General features: G+C 39.9%; 1 protein-coding gene across 8 annotated transcripts in view; it reads left to right on the top strand.

The window, feature by feature from the left end:
- Positions 1-17,665, top strand: part of UIMC1 (ubiquitin interaction motif containing 1) — a 78,829-nt gene extending 61,164 nt beyond the window's left edge. For 2 of the 8 annotated variants that reach the window (XM_088133931.1, XM_007435130.3), the window contains 6 exons: positions 226-385; positions 8,377-8,455; positions 10,634-10,760; positions 15,187-15,250; positions 15,775-15,817; positions 17,212-17,664. In XM_088133931.1, coding sequence (XP_087990057.1) covers positions 226-385; positions 8,377-8,455; positions 10,634-10,760; positions 15,187-15,250; positions 15,775-15,817; positions 17,212-17,425 — 687 coding nt within the window. In that variant the 3' untranslated portion in view covers positions 17,426-17,664. Of the gene's footprint in view, positions 1-225; positions 386-996; positions 6,147-8,376; positions 8,464-10,633; positions 10,762-13,011; positions 13,132-15,186; positions 15,251-15,774; positions 15,818-17,211 lie in introns of those variants that run through there. The other 6 variants (XR_003085483.2, XM_007435127.4, XM_007435129.4 and 3 more) reach the window with 6 other exon arrangements.
- Positions 17,666-18,452: the final 787 nt, after the last annotated feature.

The following is an 18,452-nucleotide window of genomic DNA, read 5'->3' as shown; positions in this document are numbered from 1 at the left end:
TGGTGATTTGGGAGGACGTAGTGTCTTTGAAAGGAGCATTGGTTATCAGCAATGTAGTGCTCACTCATCAGTGCCAGTTTATTTGACCTGTTGAGTGGCAAAAATGTTCTGGGACTGGGAAGATCAAGCCAAGGGAGGTCCAGAAATAACAGATGATCAAGGCTGAGCATGGATAACATGGACTTGGCAACACAAACTTAGCTGATTTGTTACCCTCTTTCACAGGCTGATGAAGATGCAAGAGAGCATGCGCCTGTGCACAGCCTTCAAGCTGATGACCCCATGTCATGTCCACTGTGCGAACACAAATTCCCAACTTCAGAAATTGAGCTACATGCTATGTATTGTAATGGCACAGGAGAGGATGCAGTTGAAGATGGTCCAGGTTTGTTGCCTTCTCTGATTTGCAATTGTGTTTCAGTTCTGGTGCACCTACTGCATCTATTTGCACAATTACAGCATTAATTAAGAAAATCCTTTGGGGGACTACAGTCATCCATAGGAAAATTCATCAAATCAGAGCACTGAATGAGATCCAGTCTGTTGTCTAATTTAATGCCTTACTTTAGGACAACTTCCATACAATTCTGGATAGTTTATCCAGTGCTCAGATTTGAGTATTTGTAAGTAAACTGGAGGCTGGTGTGATAGAGATAAGGCTTGTAGTTCAGTGTTGCAAAGGAAGGAATTAAGACAAGATGCTATGACTAAGGGAAATCAAGGTCTTTTGTAAATGTCAGTGGCATCTAATTAGCCACCCAGTGTTGCCCAATATTACTTGAACAATGCTTGATTGGCAGGGCTTTGTGCTTGAGTCTTTGGCCCCCCTATATTGTGAGGACACATCCTCATCTGAAGCTCCTTGAACTAGCACCTTAGTGATAATTCAGGCTCCATTATTTGTTAATGCATCCTCTCATTTTCATGTTATGAAGTCCTAGCTTTTCGGTCTTGACTAGAAAGCCCTTCTCATCCATAACATGCTTCTCTCTCCAGATCCACTAAGCTATTTACTACTGGGAAATCCTGACCCTAGCAGTGGCCACCATTACTGCATATGCTGCTGGATTAAAAGAGTTAACTCTGCAAACAGTTCTTACTAGGCATTTATTTTTAGTAAGTGAAGGTCTGCTTGATATGATGAGCATCCTAAATACTTAACCTGCACAGTTCTATATGTGTATACAAAAAAAAAAAAGCCATTATATTTAGGCACCTTATTTAGCAGCAGGAATGGTGCCTTAGGCTCTTTCAACATATGGGGGCAATGCCAATTTTAAATGGATGCTGCCTCTCTGTGTTTCAGTGATGTTGTGGGGTTTGCTGAGTTGATTAGCAATTAACTAAGCTTAATTCCTGTTTCAGAGGAAACATTGCAAAGATAGTTTTGCGGTGTTTCCTCTGGAGCTGCAAAACAGGTGATTTCCAATTGGTAGGAATTCTTATCATCCCAAAGCCAAAATGCTGTAGGTGCTATCCCCTCTCACTATTCATTAGAAATAATAGGGAGAGCTTTGTTGGTCTCCCTGCCCCCCATCATTATGGTTTTTCCCATTCCTGTAAAAGCAAAGGGAATGAGATAAAAAAGGAAGATGGAAGTGGCATGCTAGCTGGAGTGTCAGTTTTTCTGCTCTCCCATTGGTTGGGTGGTTGGTGTGTCATTTCTTTCCCTTCCCCATCCACCTAATCCCTAGGTAACAGCAATGTGGGTACTTGGAATGCAAACGGTAGAATTCCAAATGTCCCTTTGATATTTTTGTGATTTGATTAATGTAATATCAATTCAGTTTTTCCACAGAAGGATTGATTAAAGTTGATAAAGGAAACCAAGTTGACTAGAATTACTAATGCAGAGTCTGGCTTCCCCTTTAGTAAGGGAGGGATAAGACACCTGATTTCTAGTAAAGACAATATTGGAAATATATCATAAAATAGGAAGAGGGTGTTACCAATTTGCATTTTAATTGACATAATTAATATAATTGGCATAGGGTTTTTTTTATTAACCTTGTCATGCCACTAGCCATGTCATGCCACTAACCATATAATGTCAAGCTGCAGTACATTATAGGTAAGCATTATTACAATTCTAAAATTACTACTCTCAAATATGAACAAGTTGATTTAGCCTTTCAGAAATCTTTGTATATTGAATTAGAAATTGTAAAAATCAAATGTTATGAATTTGAGCTTTTTAAAAATATTGGTTTCTTTGTTTCTGACCATTTGTTGTCATTACTTACCTAAATCTTTTCCTGCTGCAGGGAGGACTAGCATTTCTGTAATGAATGTCAGATTTTTTTCTAAATTCTAACAAGGGCTTGTGGATTCTTAAGAAGTGTCCAAGGGTATCTCGTACTAAGTATGTGTTTCAATTATTTTATTTACTTACAAGTGTATACCTGTATGTATCATTAGCCATAACATGCGCTCACTGCTGTGCATGTAGTGGTCTGTGCAACATATTATTCTCAGGACTTTAGCACAACTTGAATTACAGACAGAGATTCTACTTGAAACATACAGAAACTCTTTACTTCTGCTTTAACTGTTTCCATCAGTTGGTCATTTATTTGCAGTTGTAAGTAAGTTGGCTCCTAAAAACAGTGTGCTGTGATACTAATGGAAAGAAATATGAAAAAGAGAATAATTATCTACATAGTCATGACATCTTTTTGTGGTTTGATGTTTTGGAAATGGTAGTAGTGAGGCAAATGCAAAATGTAAAAAACAGAGAATACAATAAAATCTATCCTTTACTTTGTACATAAACTCACAAACATCTTCTCTCCACTTAATATTTTACCTTACTTGGATATATGGCTAAAATGGCTCTCAAATAAAACTTTTATACCCTCCCTAAAACTAGCTTACTACTACTTTCAGATTTTTCGTAGCCTCCTTATCTCCTTCATACAGTGTCTATAACACTGAAACTATTTTATGGCAAATCAGAATCATAATGGAATCCTCTGGGGGTTAGTGCTTTTCCCGGACTCTGACTCAATAATCTGAATTAGACCAGACTTGCATTTGCAAAGTTTGTTAAGACATTTTCATATTTCCCTGTTAAAGCAGTCTCCTAAAAAGTTGGTATAACTTTATCTGAAGCTTGCTGAGTCAAGTTTGCCTGATATTACTTTGAAAATTCTCTTATTTCACATCCCCCATAATTGACTAGTTTCTTCTGAATAGTGTTTATATTTGGCTGCTTTGCAATCAGGGAAGCAGCACTGTGAGAGAAAATCAAAATTTTGAACCATCCCTTTCCTTGGTCTGCTCCAAGAAGGCTACTGTACTTCTTCCTGACTGTTGGCTTAAGGGTCAATGATCCAATTTGGGGAGTTCTTAATTGGTTTTCCTGTGGAGGTCTCTGGTACTCCACAAACTCTACCATCTTTCAGTGTTTCTCATTACAAAAGAACCTCTGTGACTTGTCCATCTATTGTTCTGTAACTGCCTCCTGTAAATTTGCTGGCTGTTATTTGAATTGGTAATTTAAAGAAGCTGCATCAGCTTGGTTGATACAGAAGACCATTTCACCTGAGGTATGGTTACATGGCTGTTTGTATTCAGGCAATTACTGTGGTTGAAAGTACACATGCACTTGCAGCTTTTAACTAAGCTGGTCTTTCACTTCTTTGGCAAACCTACCTGAAATTTCTTTTCAAGAAGTATGCAGAACACCTTCCTCACCACTATTGTAATTTGTCAAGACTGGAGGCATGCTGGTATGCAAGGATGAGTCATTGGAGAACATAGCTTATACATGGACAACCTGTTGCTCAGATGGAGTAGCCTGAACAGAATCAGTGGCTCTCCAGGACCAGTTGGAGTCCTCTCGGCCATTTCTGACACATACAGCCATGCCACGCAGCAGAATAAAATTTAGCCTTTGGAAGAGAAGTTGTAGGGAGAGATATGATAGCACTCCTCAATTAACTGAAATAATAGCATTTAGAAGAAGGCCAAGATCTATTTTCTGTCACTTCACAGAGTGGAACACAGAATACGACATTGAAGATACAGGAAGGCATATTCCAATTGCAGCTTAGGAAAAAGTTCCTAACTGTAAGAACAGTTTGACAGTGAAACCAATTACCTGGAGAGGTAGGGGCTCCCCTTCTTTGGATGTGTTTAGGCAGAGGCTGGGCTGCTACCTATTGGGGATGCTTTCATTTGGATTCCTGTAATGAGCAGGAGATTGGGCTGAGTGGTTGAAGTGATCCTTTTCTGTACTATGATTTGGAATAGCCTGTTTCAGGTGGGGTTCATGAGAAGGAAATAGCTCAAGCGAAAATTCCCAGAAACAATCAGCAAGATAATCAAGTGTTGATTCTAATAGGAAGAAAGGGGGCTTCAGGCAACAGAAGGCTATGAGAGCCTTCTACATACCTGTATTAGTTGTCACTAAAGTGCTGGAGCTCCTTCTTGGCAGGTTACCAACGTAACTCCAATAGGAAGACCCCTGGATTTCCTTTCCAGATACCTGGAAACTACGTAATGCAATTCTCTTTTGCGGAGTGGTCTTCTGCTTCTCTTTGTTCTGCTCTCTAGCTATTTCCAGGATGCTCAACCAAGAATATCATCAAAGGTTAACAGTTAACAGTCTTCCCCCTCCAAAGTTAGTCAATTTCCAACATTGTGAAATAGTGTGATGATGTTGCTGAAAGCATCTAGGGTTGAGACAGGATGCCATTCTTACTTTTCCTGTGGCCACAGCTCAGGTACAAAGTGTCAGTCTTTCATTCTCTTAGTCTCAGCCTTCCTCCTGCTGATGCTGTTTTTAAAAAAGCTTCAACACCAAGAGAAGCGGCACTGATACAGCGTTAAAAAAAGTAACAGAATTGGCATGGGGAAAGCTTCATCACTTCTCAGAAGACCAACATAGCAAGAGATAATTCCATTAATAAGTATAAAAAAATAGCATGGCTGATGAAAAAATATATGTATTTAATACTGGAGGATGAAAGGATTGTGGGAGAGGGTCCTGTGTCAACACAGTGGGAAGCTTGCTGCAAAAGGAAACCAGCTTATTATCATTTGTCTCATTTTCCCAGAATTTATAAAAATTTAGATGTCTGCTATTTTCTCTGCTGATAATGTATAGAATATAATGCAGAATTAAAAGGAGCTACAGTACTTGTGAAAGAAGACTAGTACATTTTTAAAATATTCCAAGATTTGCAGGCTGCTTCTTTGAGGAGCTAGCTGCCAGGGCTGGATAGAGGACTTTCCATGGTATTTTATCATAGAAATGGGAGCACAGGAAGGTTTCTCTGAAAATGGAGATTATTTTCTATTTGGGGGCTTGTATGTACTACACTGCTGATGCTGGTCCTTCAGCTATTTTCCCCCATATTTAAGATGCGCAGATTACCAGCATGGACTGGTAAATACAGCCATGGTATGGAAAACAGAGTCCTTTCATTTATTGGATGTTCTTCCCATTTCTGTCCCCTCAAAATAACCCATACCAGATAAATTATGAGATAGATTTTGCTTTGAGCATGTAAATTTATGTTTCTTGAAATAGTAAGGTGATTTCCAAGAGAAATGGAAATGTACAGTGTCTTTAAATAGTAAGGAAATTGTTAAGATTATGTCTGAAGTCATATTAGAAAATTCATCCTTTCTTCCCATAGCCCAAGAAATACTTTAGAAAAGCTTGCTCTAAAATTCTGGAGAAACAGAAGAGCTCAAAATGTACACATAAAAAAATGAAAGGAGAAATTGCCAGGAATGTACCAAGCTATCCAGAATACCTGCGGGGGATCATTATGGGGTCCTCCAGGAGTATTTTAATTATGAAGTGCTACCATTAGCTTCCAGACCATCTCAGCATGGATGGAAAGGGTTAATCAATATAGAATGCACCAAAGGGAGATTATTTGATATCCAGAGGAACCAGGAGAATTGTGGCATGTTTTGTACTGATGGGAAGAAAACTGAAACGGATCAACTTTTAATGTGACTACAGTGAACATTGTGAATATGTTTAACTTAGCCCAGCATGTTGTGAGAGAAGATGCTGTGCTTATTCTGTATCAAGAGTTGAGAAGCACATTCTCTCTGTTGCTGTAAGTGGAGATTTATCTTGTAGTTGATTCTGTTTTTCCCATTTGGTTTTTTCCTTGGGAATCTTGTTCTAGGTTTGCTATCTCTGCTAAGTTGAGCTCTGCTGGCACAATCCCACAATGGCTCTGTTGGCTTTGGTGTTTGGAATGGGAGCAGGTCAACTCAACTATGATAGGCCAAGGCTACTGGTGATGCCATCTCTTTCTACTGCTTCTGTTGGCAGTACAGGTATAGGTCTTTCCTGGCATTTCCGTAGTGCTGGTCCTATAGGTTTCTAGCAGCTGTGTTGTGCCAGATGTGTTCTATTCTGCTGGAAAAAAATAGCACTGATTAACACCTGAGCTGTGCACAAGGCAGTGAAAGAGACTGTTACAGGAATATTAACAACTATGCACCAGCTCAGAGAACTGCTCTGCCTTTGCTGCAGACTAGCTTGTTAAAAAGCCTTTGGGAGTGTCAGTTGACTCAGGGATTAACAGTCAATTGTGGAAGCTGCTTGTACCCAGATCCAGGCCAAGTTTGCAGAAGTGAGCCATTGTCCCCTTTTGAGGACAGTCAGCCTTTTATGAATTTGTGAATCTCCATCACCATCTTTTTCCTTGCAAGTGGGCAGCCCAGAAGTGTCTGCAAGTATAAACTTTAACCCAGAGAACTCATAGACCTCACATTGGTCACTGCAGCTTTTAAGTGTGGAAAATACACCCATTAAAATTGCAGATGAACTAGTCTGTTATAGCAGTTATCATGAGAGCAGAGACAGAGGTGCCAAGGAGCCAAAATGTATGCTTCAAGGCCCAGACTGTGCTGGCACTGATAAGACATCTTTCCATTCTGAACTCTGTAGGTGCACCTACTTTACAACAGATGTTGAGCAAACAGTAACAGTTTTATAGTGCCTATAACACAGATTCAGACCTTTCTCCTAATGAGAGCATTGAGCACAGGAAGATCTGATACCAAGCTGTAAAAATGTTCTAATACACTGCCCCCTCCACTAGATTGCCCAACAGTGCTTAAAGCAGCATCTGTTCTACATTAGAAACTCTAGCACCCTGGTGGAAATGGCTTAGGATATCTGATATGTTCCCCAAGTAGCATAGCTGGTGGCTTGTCAACAGAAAGAAATGGAAAGGAATTCAATTGTATAAAACTAACATTTTAAAATTATGTTTATAAATGACTAACAAGAAAAGCTGGGGCCTCTGATTGGGTTTGCCAACAAACACATAGCTCTGATTTCATTGTCATAATCATTAAAACTAACTGGAATAAAGAATTATTGCTTAAGAGTTGTATATATGATTATTCCAGTATATGGTGACATTTGGCTCTCTTAGCCTTTCTTTACTTTTTTTCCTATTTAAAATGTGTTTCTAGTCTTCCGGGTTATGTGATTATAGTAGACAGAACCAGTTACTATTTTCTGTAAAAACAAAAGATGTGTATAATTTGTGAAGAAGGCATCTGTTATGTTTTCTCTTCTCTTTTGCCTCCATGCCTCTGTTCAGACCTAACCCCTACTTCTCAGGTTCTTGTGAAAATCCCTTTTTCATAATCTGCCCAAACCCAGGACTAATTAAAAACAGACCTTGTACCTTAGGCAAATATGTAGATATGCATTCCGCATTGAAAATACAAACTACTTCTTGTTCAGGTTTTTATCCTTTCTTCATTCCCTAGTAAATAGGTAAATGGACTCTATTTACTAAGCCGCTGGAATAGTTTTCACCTTAATTCATTGAGATCGTTCATTTATCCAAGTCTTGACTGAGTCAAGAGGTTTCGTACTCCGCTGAATTTGAAACACAGTGCTAGAAAGAGCAGATCTTTTGAACTGCAGCATTGTCAGACTTCGTTTCCAAGTTTTCCATATTTGTTCAACAAAATAAGCAAACTGAATCTTTCTACTAGATGTCAGAGTAATAGATAGGCGCCTCTATTTGTTAGGTTGTCAAGACTGCTTGTGTGAATGTTGAAATTAAATAATTTAAATCATTGGTGCAGAAGTCTTCATGCACGTTGTTTAAGTCAACGCTTGAGTCTTCATGCGCTATAAGGGGTTTCTGGGTAGTAGCTTTAAAATTTCAGCTTACATTGTGGGAAATATCATACCATTATAAATTAGACCTCACTATTCTCATTGTGATGCCCCAAGTAAACTGGTCCTGCTTGGCAGGAAGCTTTGAAATTGTTTTCTAATGTGTATATATATATTGTGTGTTTTGTTGTGACCCTTGAGAAACCGTCTGAGATCCTCAAGAAGAGAGATAGAACAACTATTCTGTTTTTGTTTTCAAGTAATGACCCGACGACAGAGGGAAGCCAAGAGTAAGCTTACCAGCTGCAAAAAAGCCTCAGAATCTGTAGACATTGACAAGTAAGTAGGTACGCTACTACTTTACCACATATTGTCCATCTTGACAATTTTCAGTGGAGCACTTGCAGATATTTCTGTTACAGAAAACTTTGAAGCTTTGGCAGATTCACTCTCTTCCATCATTCTCTGTCTAAAAAGCATCCTGTGATGGGAAAGCCCATCTCATTCTCACCTGTTTTTACCTTTCCTTCCATTTGGGTTTGCCTAGGTTTTATATTCTTTTTGGAATATCTATCTCACCATAAAATGTGTGGACCCATGCATGCTGGCTGGGGAATTCTGGGAACTGAAGTCTACACATCTTAAAGTGGATGAGATTAAGAAACGCAGGCCTAGAGAATGTTGATGTGCCGTTAGTTAAGCACGCTAGTTCTTTGCCCTCTCCCTCTTTTAGATTCATTATTAAACCCAGTAATGCAATTGAACCAATACTTATAAAACTCCATTAACAATGGTAAAGGTGAATTCCCAGCTTTTATCATCTTGTTCTGGAACCTGACAGGACTGGCATATATAAATATAGTAATATTTCATACACTGATTTTCTCTGCATGATTCAGACTGTATAGATGTAAATATATAAAGGTGAAGGTAACAAATAGAGCTAATATTCAAGCACAAATGCCAGTCTGGCCATTATGATAGCATGTTTCATTTGAGTTTGATTGTCTGTGAGCCTCTGCTTGCCATTCCACATTGTAACAAATGTGCCTATTGTTACCTGTCTCACAGCTGTTTTCAATGTTGGAGGGAATTATAAATTCCTGCAGTGAGGGTGTTTCAGTATGTAACTCCTAACTCCTCTGAGTATTAAAAAAATAATAATAAAAGGGAGATCTTAAAACTGTGGTTAGCAAGCAAAACAGAGATCACAAGCAAATTCCTGTAGCACTAGTATCATGTTTTTTTACGTGTATTTTTGGTCCTGGGACAAAATCACGCTGTTTGTTATAATCCAGCAGGGGCTGATAGAGGCGATAAATATCAAGGCAGCTTGCAGAGATCTGCAAAGCAGCCAAACCATCAACCATAGGAAGTTACCTTAAACCATAGACAGGCTCTAAGAGCAGCATTGGTTGGAAGAGTAGATTAACTGGTGTGCATATCTACATACCTCTGTCAGAACAAAGCTATGATAGAGAAGGTTAGCATGGCTGATGCCTATCTGTAGTTACCTTGTTAATGAAATTAAGAAAATCAGATGAAATTGGTTTTGTTTAATCTTTCTTACGGCTGTCCTCCTCCCACCTACTCACCCACACAGCATCTTAAGAAAGAATCTGACAGTAAAAATCCTCCCTGAAAGTAATGTTGCTTTTACAAACACTGGATGGCAACATAACTAATGGAATTAGGCTAATTATAGAGAGGAGAGCTTCTGTTTAGACACATTATCTTAGTAATCAGCAGTGACTGGAAAGAAAATATGGAAAAGTACTGCAGAATTTAGCATCAAGGAGGCTCCTCAGACCCATTCTAGATACCATAGTGCAGCAAACTTCACTGGATTCCTCTAGTTCCAGACCAGCAGTTAAGCAGCTGTCTCCAGTTCCACATCTGCCCTCACAAGCTTTTTGTCTTGGGAGGGCCAGCTTTGCTTCTTGGATAAGGTCTGATTTTTAGCAGGGGAATTATTGGACACAGTTGAACTAGTTGGAGTGAACTGAGAGTTGGTAGGGGCTGATATTATTGCCATATTGTCCAGCACCAAATGCTCAATGCTTCCTCCTCAGTACTGCATGCTTTAAAATGGAAATAGTGCCCTGGCAGATTTATTAGTTAGATGACTTCATTTAGACTCAGAAAAACGTGTTTCTGACTTAATACACTTAATTTGCTTTTTGGGGCACAACATAACTCCAATTTTGCAAAAGCAGACACTTCCTTCAACTCAGTTGACAGGATGTTTTATGTCTGAAAGGAAATCAGCATTGTTTGAGATAGCTAGAGGAGCTGATTTCATTACATTCCATTGCTGCAGTAGCAGGACCTAAGAAAGCAGCTGGGAGAAAGCTGCTAATCATCCCATGCTTTTTGATTGGTAACAGGCCAGTTTTATTGGTCACATCACTGTGCAGATCCAGCTCCGTTAAAAAGTCTTACCCACAGAACAGCTAGAAACAGCAGAAATAGGAAAGATTGAATTCTAATGCAATTCTTTCCCCCCTCCCCTGGCAGGTATGAGAAGTGTTACCTTTGTAAATCTCTAGTGCCAAGGAAAGAGTATATGAACCATGTTGATGGCTGCCTTTGTACCTGGAATGCTGATGGAGCCCAGGGTCACAGGAGGCTGCGGCATGCAAAAGTAAGGATCTGTTTTCTTGGTTCATACCTGCATGGATAGACTAGCAGGTCCACCCTTGTCTCTGTTCATATCCTTTTCTAAAGAGAGATTGGGTCTGGCTGATTCTCCAACCCCATAAGTAAGCTTGGTTGCAGTGAACTTTAGACATACTATGGCTGCTTGATCTTCTTTGACTTGGTTCTACTATGATGGGATTACATCTCAACCAGAATGGGAGTCCATAGCCCTCCAGATGTTGGTTGATTCCAAATCCCATCAGTTCTGGCCACCATGATCAGTGGTCAAACATCGAAAGGGGGCAGGGATAGGGGAAGAAGCCAACCAACAGACTGAATGGGGAATTTCTCCTGCAGAATAAATTAGCCCTATGACCAACAATTGTCTATGCCTACTATAAGTGGTCCTGTTTTTAACTTGGCACTTAACTGCTATATACATAAGACCTAAAAACTTGCTAATATATATTAAATGGAAAGAATTCCTTCCCTAAGATAATATTTCAGGGCACACAAATTAATGCACATTAAACTAAACTTTTTAAAAAGCATAATTTTGGAGAAGTCATTAATGTACTTAGCAAAGGAGGACCACTAAAGCAGCAGCTTCTCTCTCAGGAGCAAAATGATTTCAGGTGTTTCCAGATGAGGAGAGAATTTTTATTACTGTATTATGCTCATACCAAGGTTTTCAGTGGCCCCTGAATATCTCGCATGCTTTGCCTGTTTAATGGAAAAGTCAATGTATCTAATCACAATAGTCATAACTGCTAAACCATCTTCCCCGGATACATACCACAACTATTCTGTCGTGACATACATCGTCCCAGAGTTGTAACCGTTGTAACATCAAGGAGTGGCCTTTGATTCACAAATGGTATGTCTCCAGAAACTGCACCGTTCACAAGGATGCTGATAGTGGGCATGTTTACAGTGCTTCCCATTCAAAGTGGGATGCAGGGTCAAACTCTTAGAATAGCAGCCCACTTGATTGGGATTCACGCTTTTCAAAGCTAGGTACCCCACATTACAAAGTGTTCTCTTTCTGGATACAGGGACTCCCAAATTCCTGGATACTCCTTACTGGTTGTAAAGAAAAAATTATTCGTCAAAGGTCAAATGTATATCTACACCCATCTTCAGTCTTGGTAAACCTATATAAGAACTTGGTTTACCAGTCAGTGGCAGTCTCTTAACAGCAGGAGACCAGTGGCTCACTGTAACTTGCTAGCTTTAATAAAATAATTGCTGAATTCTCTCCAATGGTGGCATGTTCTTAGGTGATGTCTGTATACACTGTACTGAATTGATGGGATTTTTTACCGGGCTGTAGATGGAGTCTTTTTCCATTTGAATCCTGCCTTGTTTTCCCATGAAGGAAGGAAAGATTAAATAGCTGCATGCTTCCTTTTCTTTAATAGCATTGGGTGTTCTTGATCTGGAAGAACCCTGAACCACTGTTGGGCATCAATAACTTAGCCTTCTCAGTAGTGCAAACTTGTAGTTTGCATAATATATACATGTATTTATTTACAAATACTTTTTAATGCAGTGTTTTAATCAAAGCCTCTTTGAGATGTTTACAAGATTAAAGTATATAGCTTTTGCTGTTCTTCCCATCTTTGTAGCTATGTTTAATTTCACAGTCCATGCAAAACATGTACCTGCTCCCCCTTCAGTTTTGCATTCTCCTGTGTCTAAACTGCTGGAGCAGTGTATTCTCCCCACCTCTGAGAGATTACATTATAGCCATGGTGGAGAGTCTTTTATTGAGACAAATAATCAGATTTTTTTGTTTTATTGCAATTATTCCAGCTTCATTCTCCAAGCGGATGATTCTTTCTTTTGAGAAGCATTCTTGTGGAATACTTGGCTATTCACCTGGTCATCCATTGTTTGTATGTTCACCCATATTGATCCATCCTTTACAGATAGCACCTTCATCCTGCATTATGAATATGCTTTCTATTCTATTTGTGCAATGACCCACTTCCAATCCTACAATATTATTTTTCTGTTTATGGTCAACTCCTATGTAGACATCACAGAGAAAAGGACATGATATTCTGTAGTGTCACAAATGGTAAATGCAAATGTTTCCATTACATCTAAAGATACTTCCCTGCTCAGAATTGCTATCTTGAGCAAAAATGACCTCTGCCTGCCATATTATTGTTATACCAGAGTGCAGAATTGAGCCTTAGTGGTAGACAACAGGTAATAAGACAAAGTCTGTGCTAATTCTCTTCCTCCAGTTACCAAACATTGCAGTAAGTTCCAGAAACTCTTTGTATTTCATGCCATGCCAGACATACCAGGGCTGTTGAGAAGGAAGCACTAGCAGAAATAATGATTTTCCAGGGAGCCTAATACATGTAAGTGAACTACTAGTCACTACTGAAATAAATTTAAAATAAAATGCATAAAGGAAGGGCAGGCAAAAATATTGAAAAAAAGATACTACCAAAGAGGGGAAAGGAATAAGATGTGAAAACTGGGAGTGGGTGAAGAGAGCTGGATTTGGAGACACTAAGACTCTTAGTGAAAAAGTCAGAGCTGGAAATGGGTACTGCAGAGGAGGGAAAGAACATGTGTATCTGGTAAAATTACAGTCAGCTTACTTGAAGATAAATTATTTCCAAAAAAAAAAATGTTTATGGAAAAGTGAGCCACAGCTGAAAAAGACAAGCTGTATTTCAAAAAGTAAGTGTACGTTTGCCCTATGTCCACTGCTTAAAACATGGTGTGTCTGAAGATCTGTACAAATACCACGAAAGGAGGAATGAAAGAGCACAACGTTGATCACAATTAGGGGGGGAAAGCGCAAACAATTATTTGTGAAACATAGATGTTTAGGGCTGTGTATAGCCACTTTTTCTGAATCATTTGCCAAGCCCTTGTTGGCTATAGCCCTTAGGTTTCAGCTATGCTCCCTTCCTTCAGTTATTGCCAGCCTTAATCTGTGATGAATGTGTCAAATTTGTCAAACCATTTCATTCATGCAATCCATCCACCCAGTTCCTATGTTGTTTAACCTCAGGCATGGCAAAAGGGCATCATGTCCTGGTACTCAGCCCCCCTCTAAGTTGTGTGGTTGCTGCCTTACATGCATTACCCATCTTGTGCAGCAGAGGCCTGCATGTAGCCTTTGTGCTGATTTATTTCTGATGGCAAGATTTTAATCCATAGAGCAGTGTGAGTGCTAAGGCAATGTGATTTCTCAGCAGGAAGATGCAACATGATGTCTCTGTTTTATGGAATCCCTTAAATCCATCACAGGCCCCAGCCCCTCAGGAATGTATATGCAAATGACAAGATTGCCTGTTGATGAGTTTGGCTGGGACACAACCAAACATTATGCAGTTTCTTGCACAGTGGGAGGCTTCTGTTCATGTCAGTAGCTTTGCTTCTCAGAATTCCTTTTTTTCTTCTCCATGGAAGAACTTGGCTGATGTTTAAAACAGCTGCCAGAGGTGTTATGTGCCCCTTTGGCACCCAAGGCCCAGGTCCGCCCTGTTGCTTTTCAGAATCGACGCAAAAGATTTCTGCTTGTTCTTATCTGAGTGCTGTAGCTTTTGACCCCAGCTGCTCTGAATGGCAAGCATCTTTCTCTTCAGGCTTCTGCTTGTCTTGGCTCTGGTCCCTGGGGGAGCTGCAGGGATGTCTGCCCAGAACTCCTTGAAGTATATAACAACAAATGTAAAACAATATTTCCAAAAGGGAACCTTCAGAATTAAGTTTGTTTTAATTCTGCTTGAAAACTTTGTAGCATTTAGTAGGTAATTAAATCAACCAAAGGAGCATGTGATTAATGGTGGATGATATTTCACTAGGCAAAAGAGACAGCAGAAAAGTGCTGTTTCAAGCCTGCATTTGATTCCTAGGCTAGAACTATATTCTTATAGCTGCTGCCCAAAACTACGCTCCTGCATCATCTCCTGCTTCCTCCCTTCCTGCAGAACATCTGGTATGGTAAAATATTTGATGTGTTGTCATCATGCTTAACAATTCTTCACCATCACTCCCCTCACGATTACTGCGTGTTGCTAGGGAGAAGGACAAGAAAAAAGGATTGCATTTTTGTGACAGGGAACCAGGGAACTCTCTTACCATCTAGTGCCAGCTCTAATGTAAAGATGTGGCTGTTGGTTTGTGGTTACTTGTTTACATAGAAGTATGCACGCTTGAGGACATAGTGGCCAAACATGGGTAGCTTTGCTTTTTTTTTTTTTTAATGGTCTGGAGCCAACTCACTAAGTCAGCATCTATTAATGAGAAAATCTTGGACAGTGATGAGAGAGCTGGTCTTTGTTCTGGGCAGCTGCAAGATGTCCAGAGTGCTGTTTCTGCCTCTGGGTTTCTATGAGATACTCTGTCACAAAGCCATCTTGTGTCAGACCTAATGGGGATGTTCTCTTACTTTGTTCTAGGAGAAGGGAAGGTGCGAAGGCCGACTACTGAGCATGCTAGAGCGATCTGAAAACCAGGCTGCAGGTAGGAAAGTTAGCACCCAGCCAGCATTCCTGTTTTGATGCAATTTAGGTTGAGTCATAGGAACAGGATTGTCCTCAAGCAATATAGTATAGCCCCTGTGCTACTACAAATGGATAGTTGTTGCATTTCTTCCCATTGCGTGTATATCAGTTCAAAGTCTAGCCTTTGTACACCAGGACCTCTCCTGATTCTACTGAAGACAAGAGTCATTCCTGGGAGTCTCACTGAGGCAATATCATGTGATTGTGTGTATTTTACAATAAGACAAGAGAAGCCCTTCCTGCTCCTTTTCCTTGTATGATATAGTAGTATGCATTAGAGAAGCCTACAACTCCAGACATAAATTGCCCCATGTCTCCTACCCAGATCAGAGCTGGAAAGGAGGGTGTTGTTCAGAATGTGTTTACTACTTAGGTGCTGCAGTTTCTCTGCTTGTCCACCAGAATGAGTCTTGCTGATCTCAAAACAGAGACCAACATCAACCTGCTGAAGTAACTAAAATCCTGTGGTGTGTTATATTTCAGATGCAGAGGTGGCTGCTCCACCATCAAGAAGAGAAGGCTCAAGGTTTGTTAGTGCTCTTTCTGCATTATAGGATCTTTCACTGATTAAATGGGGCTGTACCAACACCCATTGTCACCCGTTTCCAGTGCTGTTTTCACAGCAAAATGGAAAAGCTAAGTAAGATGGAGAAATTCTGTGGGCAGCTAGTTTTTAGCGCTGATGGCAACGTCCCTCCCTACTGTTGGAATGCAGTTAGACCATGCTTTTCTTAGAACCAAAACCCTAATTACACTAGACAGGAGATTTCTTTCCTTAAACTTAATGAAGGGCATATGATGAGTGCAAAAATATGTTAGTTTGCTGTAAGTATATTTCTCATAAAACAAATTAACAACTGCTTATCTTGATTTTTTGCAATCCATGTTCAGACCTGATTGGGGGACTGAAACTGCTTTGGCCACCATGATGGATGGCCTGTATTAGGAAAGAGATGAAGGAGGGCTTCCTTATTAATTCTACTGAATCCCTTAGTAGTCTTTTAATACCATCCACTTGACTGGAGCAGTGCTTTGTAATGGCGTTTTTCTTTCCAGAGGGTAATTCCAGAAAGTGATACTTCTGCTTAACTCCTTGGCTCCTAAAGTGTGGATCTGCCCTCTGCTTAACATACACCCAAGCCACCGTGGCACATTAGTTTGCATACTGTCAATATGCTGGTGAAGCCCAGCCTAATCTGGATAACAGCGAGATGACTGCAAAAGTGTTATATGAAAAGACCTTTCTTTGCTGCCATCTAGTGATAGTTTTTGTGTCTTTTTCACCGTCATCTAGTGGTTGTCAGGATTTTTGCAGCCTAGATACGGAATGCTTAGCAACATGTACTGTGTGAATTGCCTGGAATATTCAGAAACTACGGCTAGTGCGGAATGCATTCATCAGATTTGTATATTTGCATGTTATTGTTGGTTTGTTTCATTTGCATTAGTAACTGGTGGAATATTTCCCCCCCCCCCCCCCCGTATGAACTGGCTTGCTCCTGCATTTACATTGGTAGCCTTGATCTCAATTATGTCACTGGAAGTCAGTGGATTGATTGGGACACAAAACAAGGCGTTCTCTGCTATGGGACTGGGATTGTGTTTCTGTAAATCTCCCCCTGGGAGACCCCATTGACTTTTTATTATTGGAAGTTAGATGAGCAGTTATAGATTTTTGGTTTCATTGTACCTTTAGTTAAATCCCATTGTTTTTTATCTCTGCTCAATTTCGGAAGTCAGGTTTCTCTTGTTTTTGATACTGTTGAGTGTACGGTATAGATAGTTTTAGTTATAAATCCCTTTGTGTTCTTGTATATTTTTAAAAGTACTATTTTGAAGATGAGAAAGCTTTAAAGAGTTATGAAAGAGTCCGCTGTGCAGCAGGCAGGCCTGATTCATTTTTTATACCCTTTCTGTTAGGCCCAGCTCAGCAGAAATGGACAAGGAAACAGAGGGCGGCCAGAATTCAGAGAGACTCTTCCCTCAAGGACCTTGCAGTGACTCTCCCATTAGATCATTCACTTCCATTTCTGAAGCCAAAGACTGCCTAGTGGACTTTAAAAAACAGCTGGCAATTAGCCCACGCAATTGGAAACAAACCAAAACCAGCCATAGGAACCAAAAGAAGTGCTGAGGGTGGCGTTGTGGAGAAGACACCAAAATACAAACTTCACTGAGCCTGCTTGGCAAAGAGATCACAGCTCCCTAATCAACTGCAGACTTTCTTCTGTTAATTTTGTATGAAACTTCCCAGAATTTGTCATGTATAGACTGTGTGTGTACTCTATAGGTGCCTATTCAACCTTGCTTTGCAACTAGAAAATAAAATGAAATATATTTATTATGTTTTTATAAACTTCAATTTGCTGCTCTTTGTGATTTTTTAAAACACATATTGTTAGTTTAAAGACTGCATTGCAACCTAAGCAAACAAAGGAAGTTAAATGCTGGTCATTGGGACCCATCTCCCAGAATACTTCAAAAAGGCCAAGGTTGTGCATTTTCATGTTCTGTTATATTACTGGGAAGATTTAATTCTCCCATTTAAAAATGTATCTAACTTTAGCTAGAGCCTGCCCTAGTGTGCATTAATTCTCATAGAACTGAGAGTCTGCAGAGTGATGAATAAGAAAAGCCAGGCTTTCTTGGCCTTCTGTCCCATGGGAACAGAGATCACATTTCTTAAACAGAAATTGGTAAATATGGAAGACAGGTGTCAGAGGAGAAAAAGCATTGGGTTTTTCTGTTTGATTAGGCTAACCCATTTCTGGATTATTTTCTGGCCCAAACTGCTTAATGGGCTATATATATATATATTTCCTATTCACCCAGCCATGAAGTTATGTTGTGATGTGATGCATGAAAAATGGGGGAAATGGTATGGTGCATGAGAAATCAGAGCAGGGATCAGATAGGGTCCTAAAGCTGCCAGTTGCGAGTTACATAACACCCAACAGCTACATGAGGGTGTGGTATTAATACTGCAGTGATCCTCGTTCTCTTACCCTCACTCCCTGATCTGCTACTGTTTTAATATTAATTGAAGGCCATATTTGCTGGATACAATGCAGAATGTAATTTATTCAGTCCTTGTCCGAAAGAGCCTTGAATCTAAAAATTAGGCCCAAGGGGTGCCTAACGCAGCTGATGGCATGGCAAGA

This window comes from Python bivittatus, unplaced genomic scaffold (assembly GCF_059951505.1).
Source record: "Python bivittatus isolate LINGU-HERP-01145 unplaced genomic scaffold, Pbiv_v1 ctg000080_np1212, whole genome shotgun sequence".
NCBI classification, from domain to species: domain Eukaryota; kingdom Metazoa; phylum Chordata; class Lepidosauria; order Squamata; family Pythonidae; genus Python; species Python bivittatus.
Note: the sequence above shows the minus strand (reverse complement) of the source record. Positions and strands in the feature narration are given on the sequence as shown.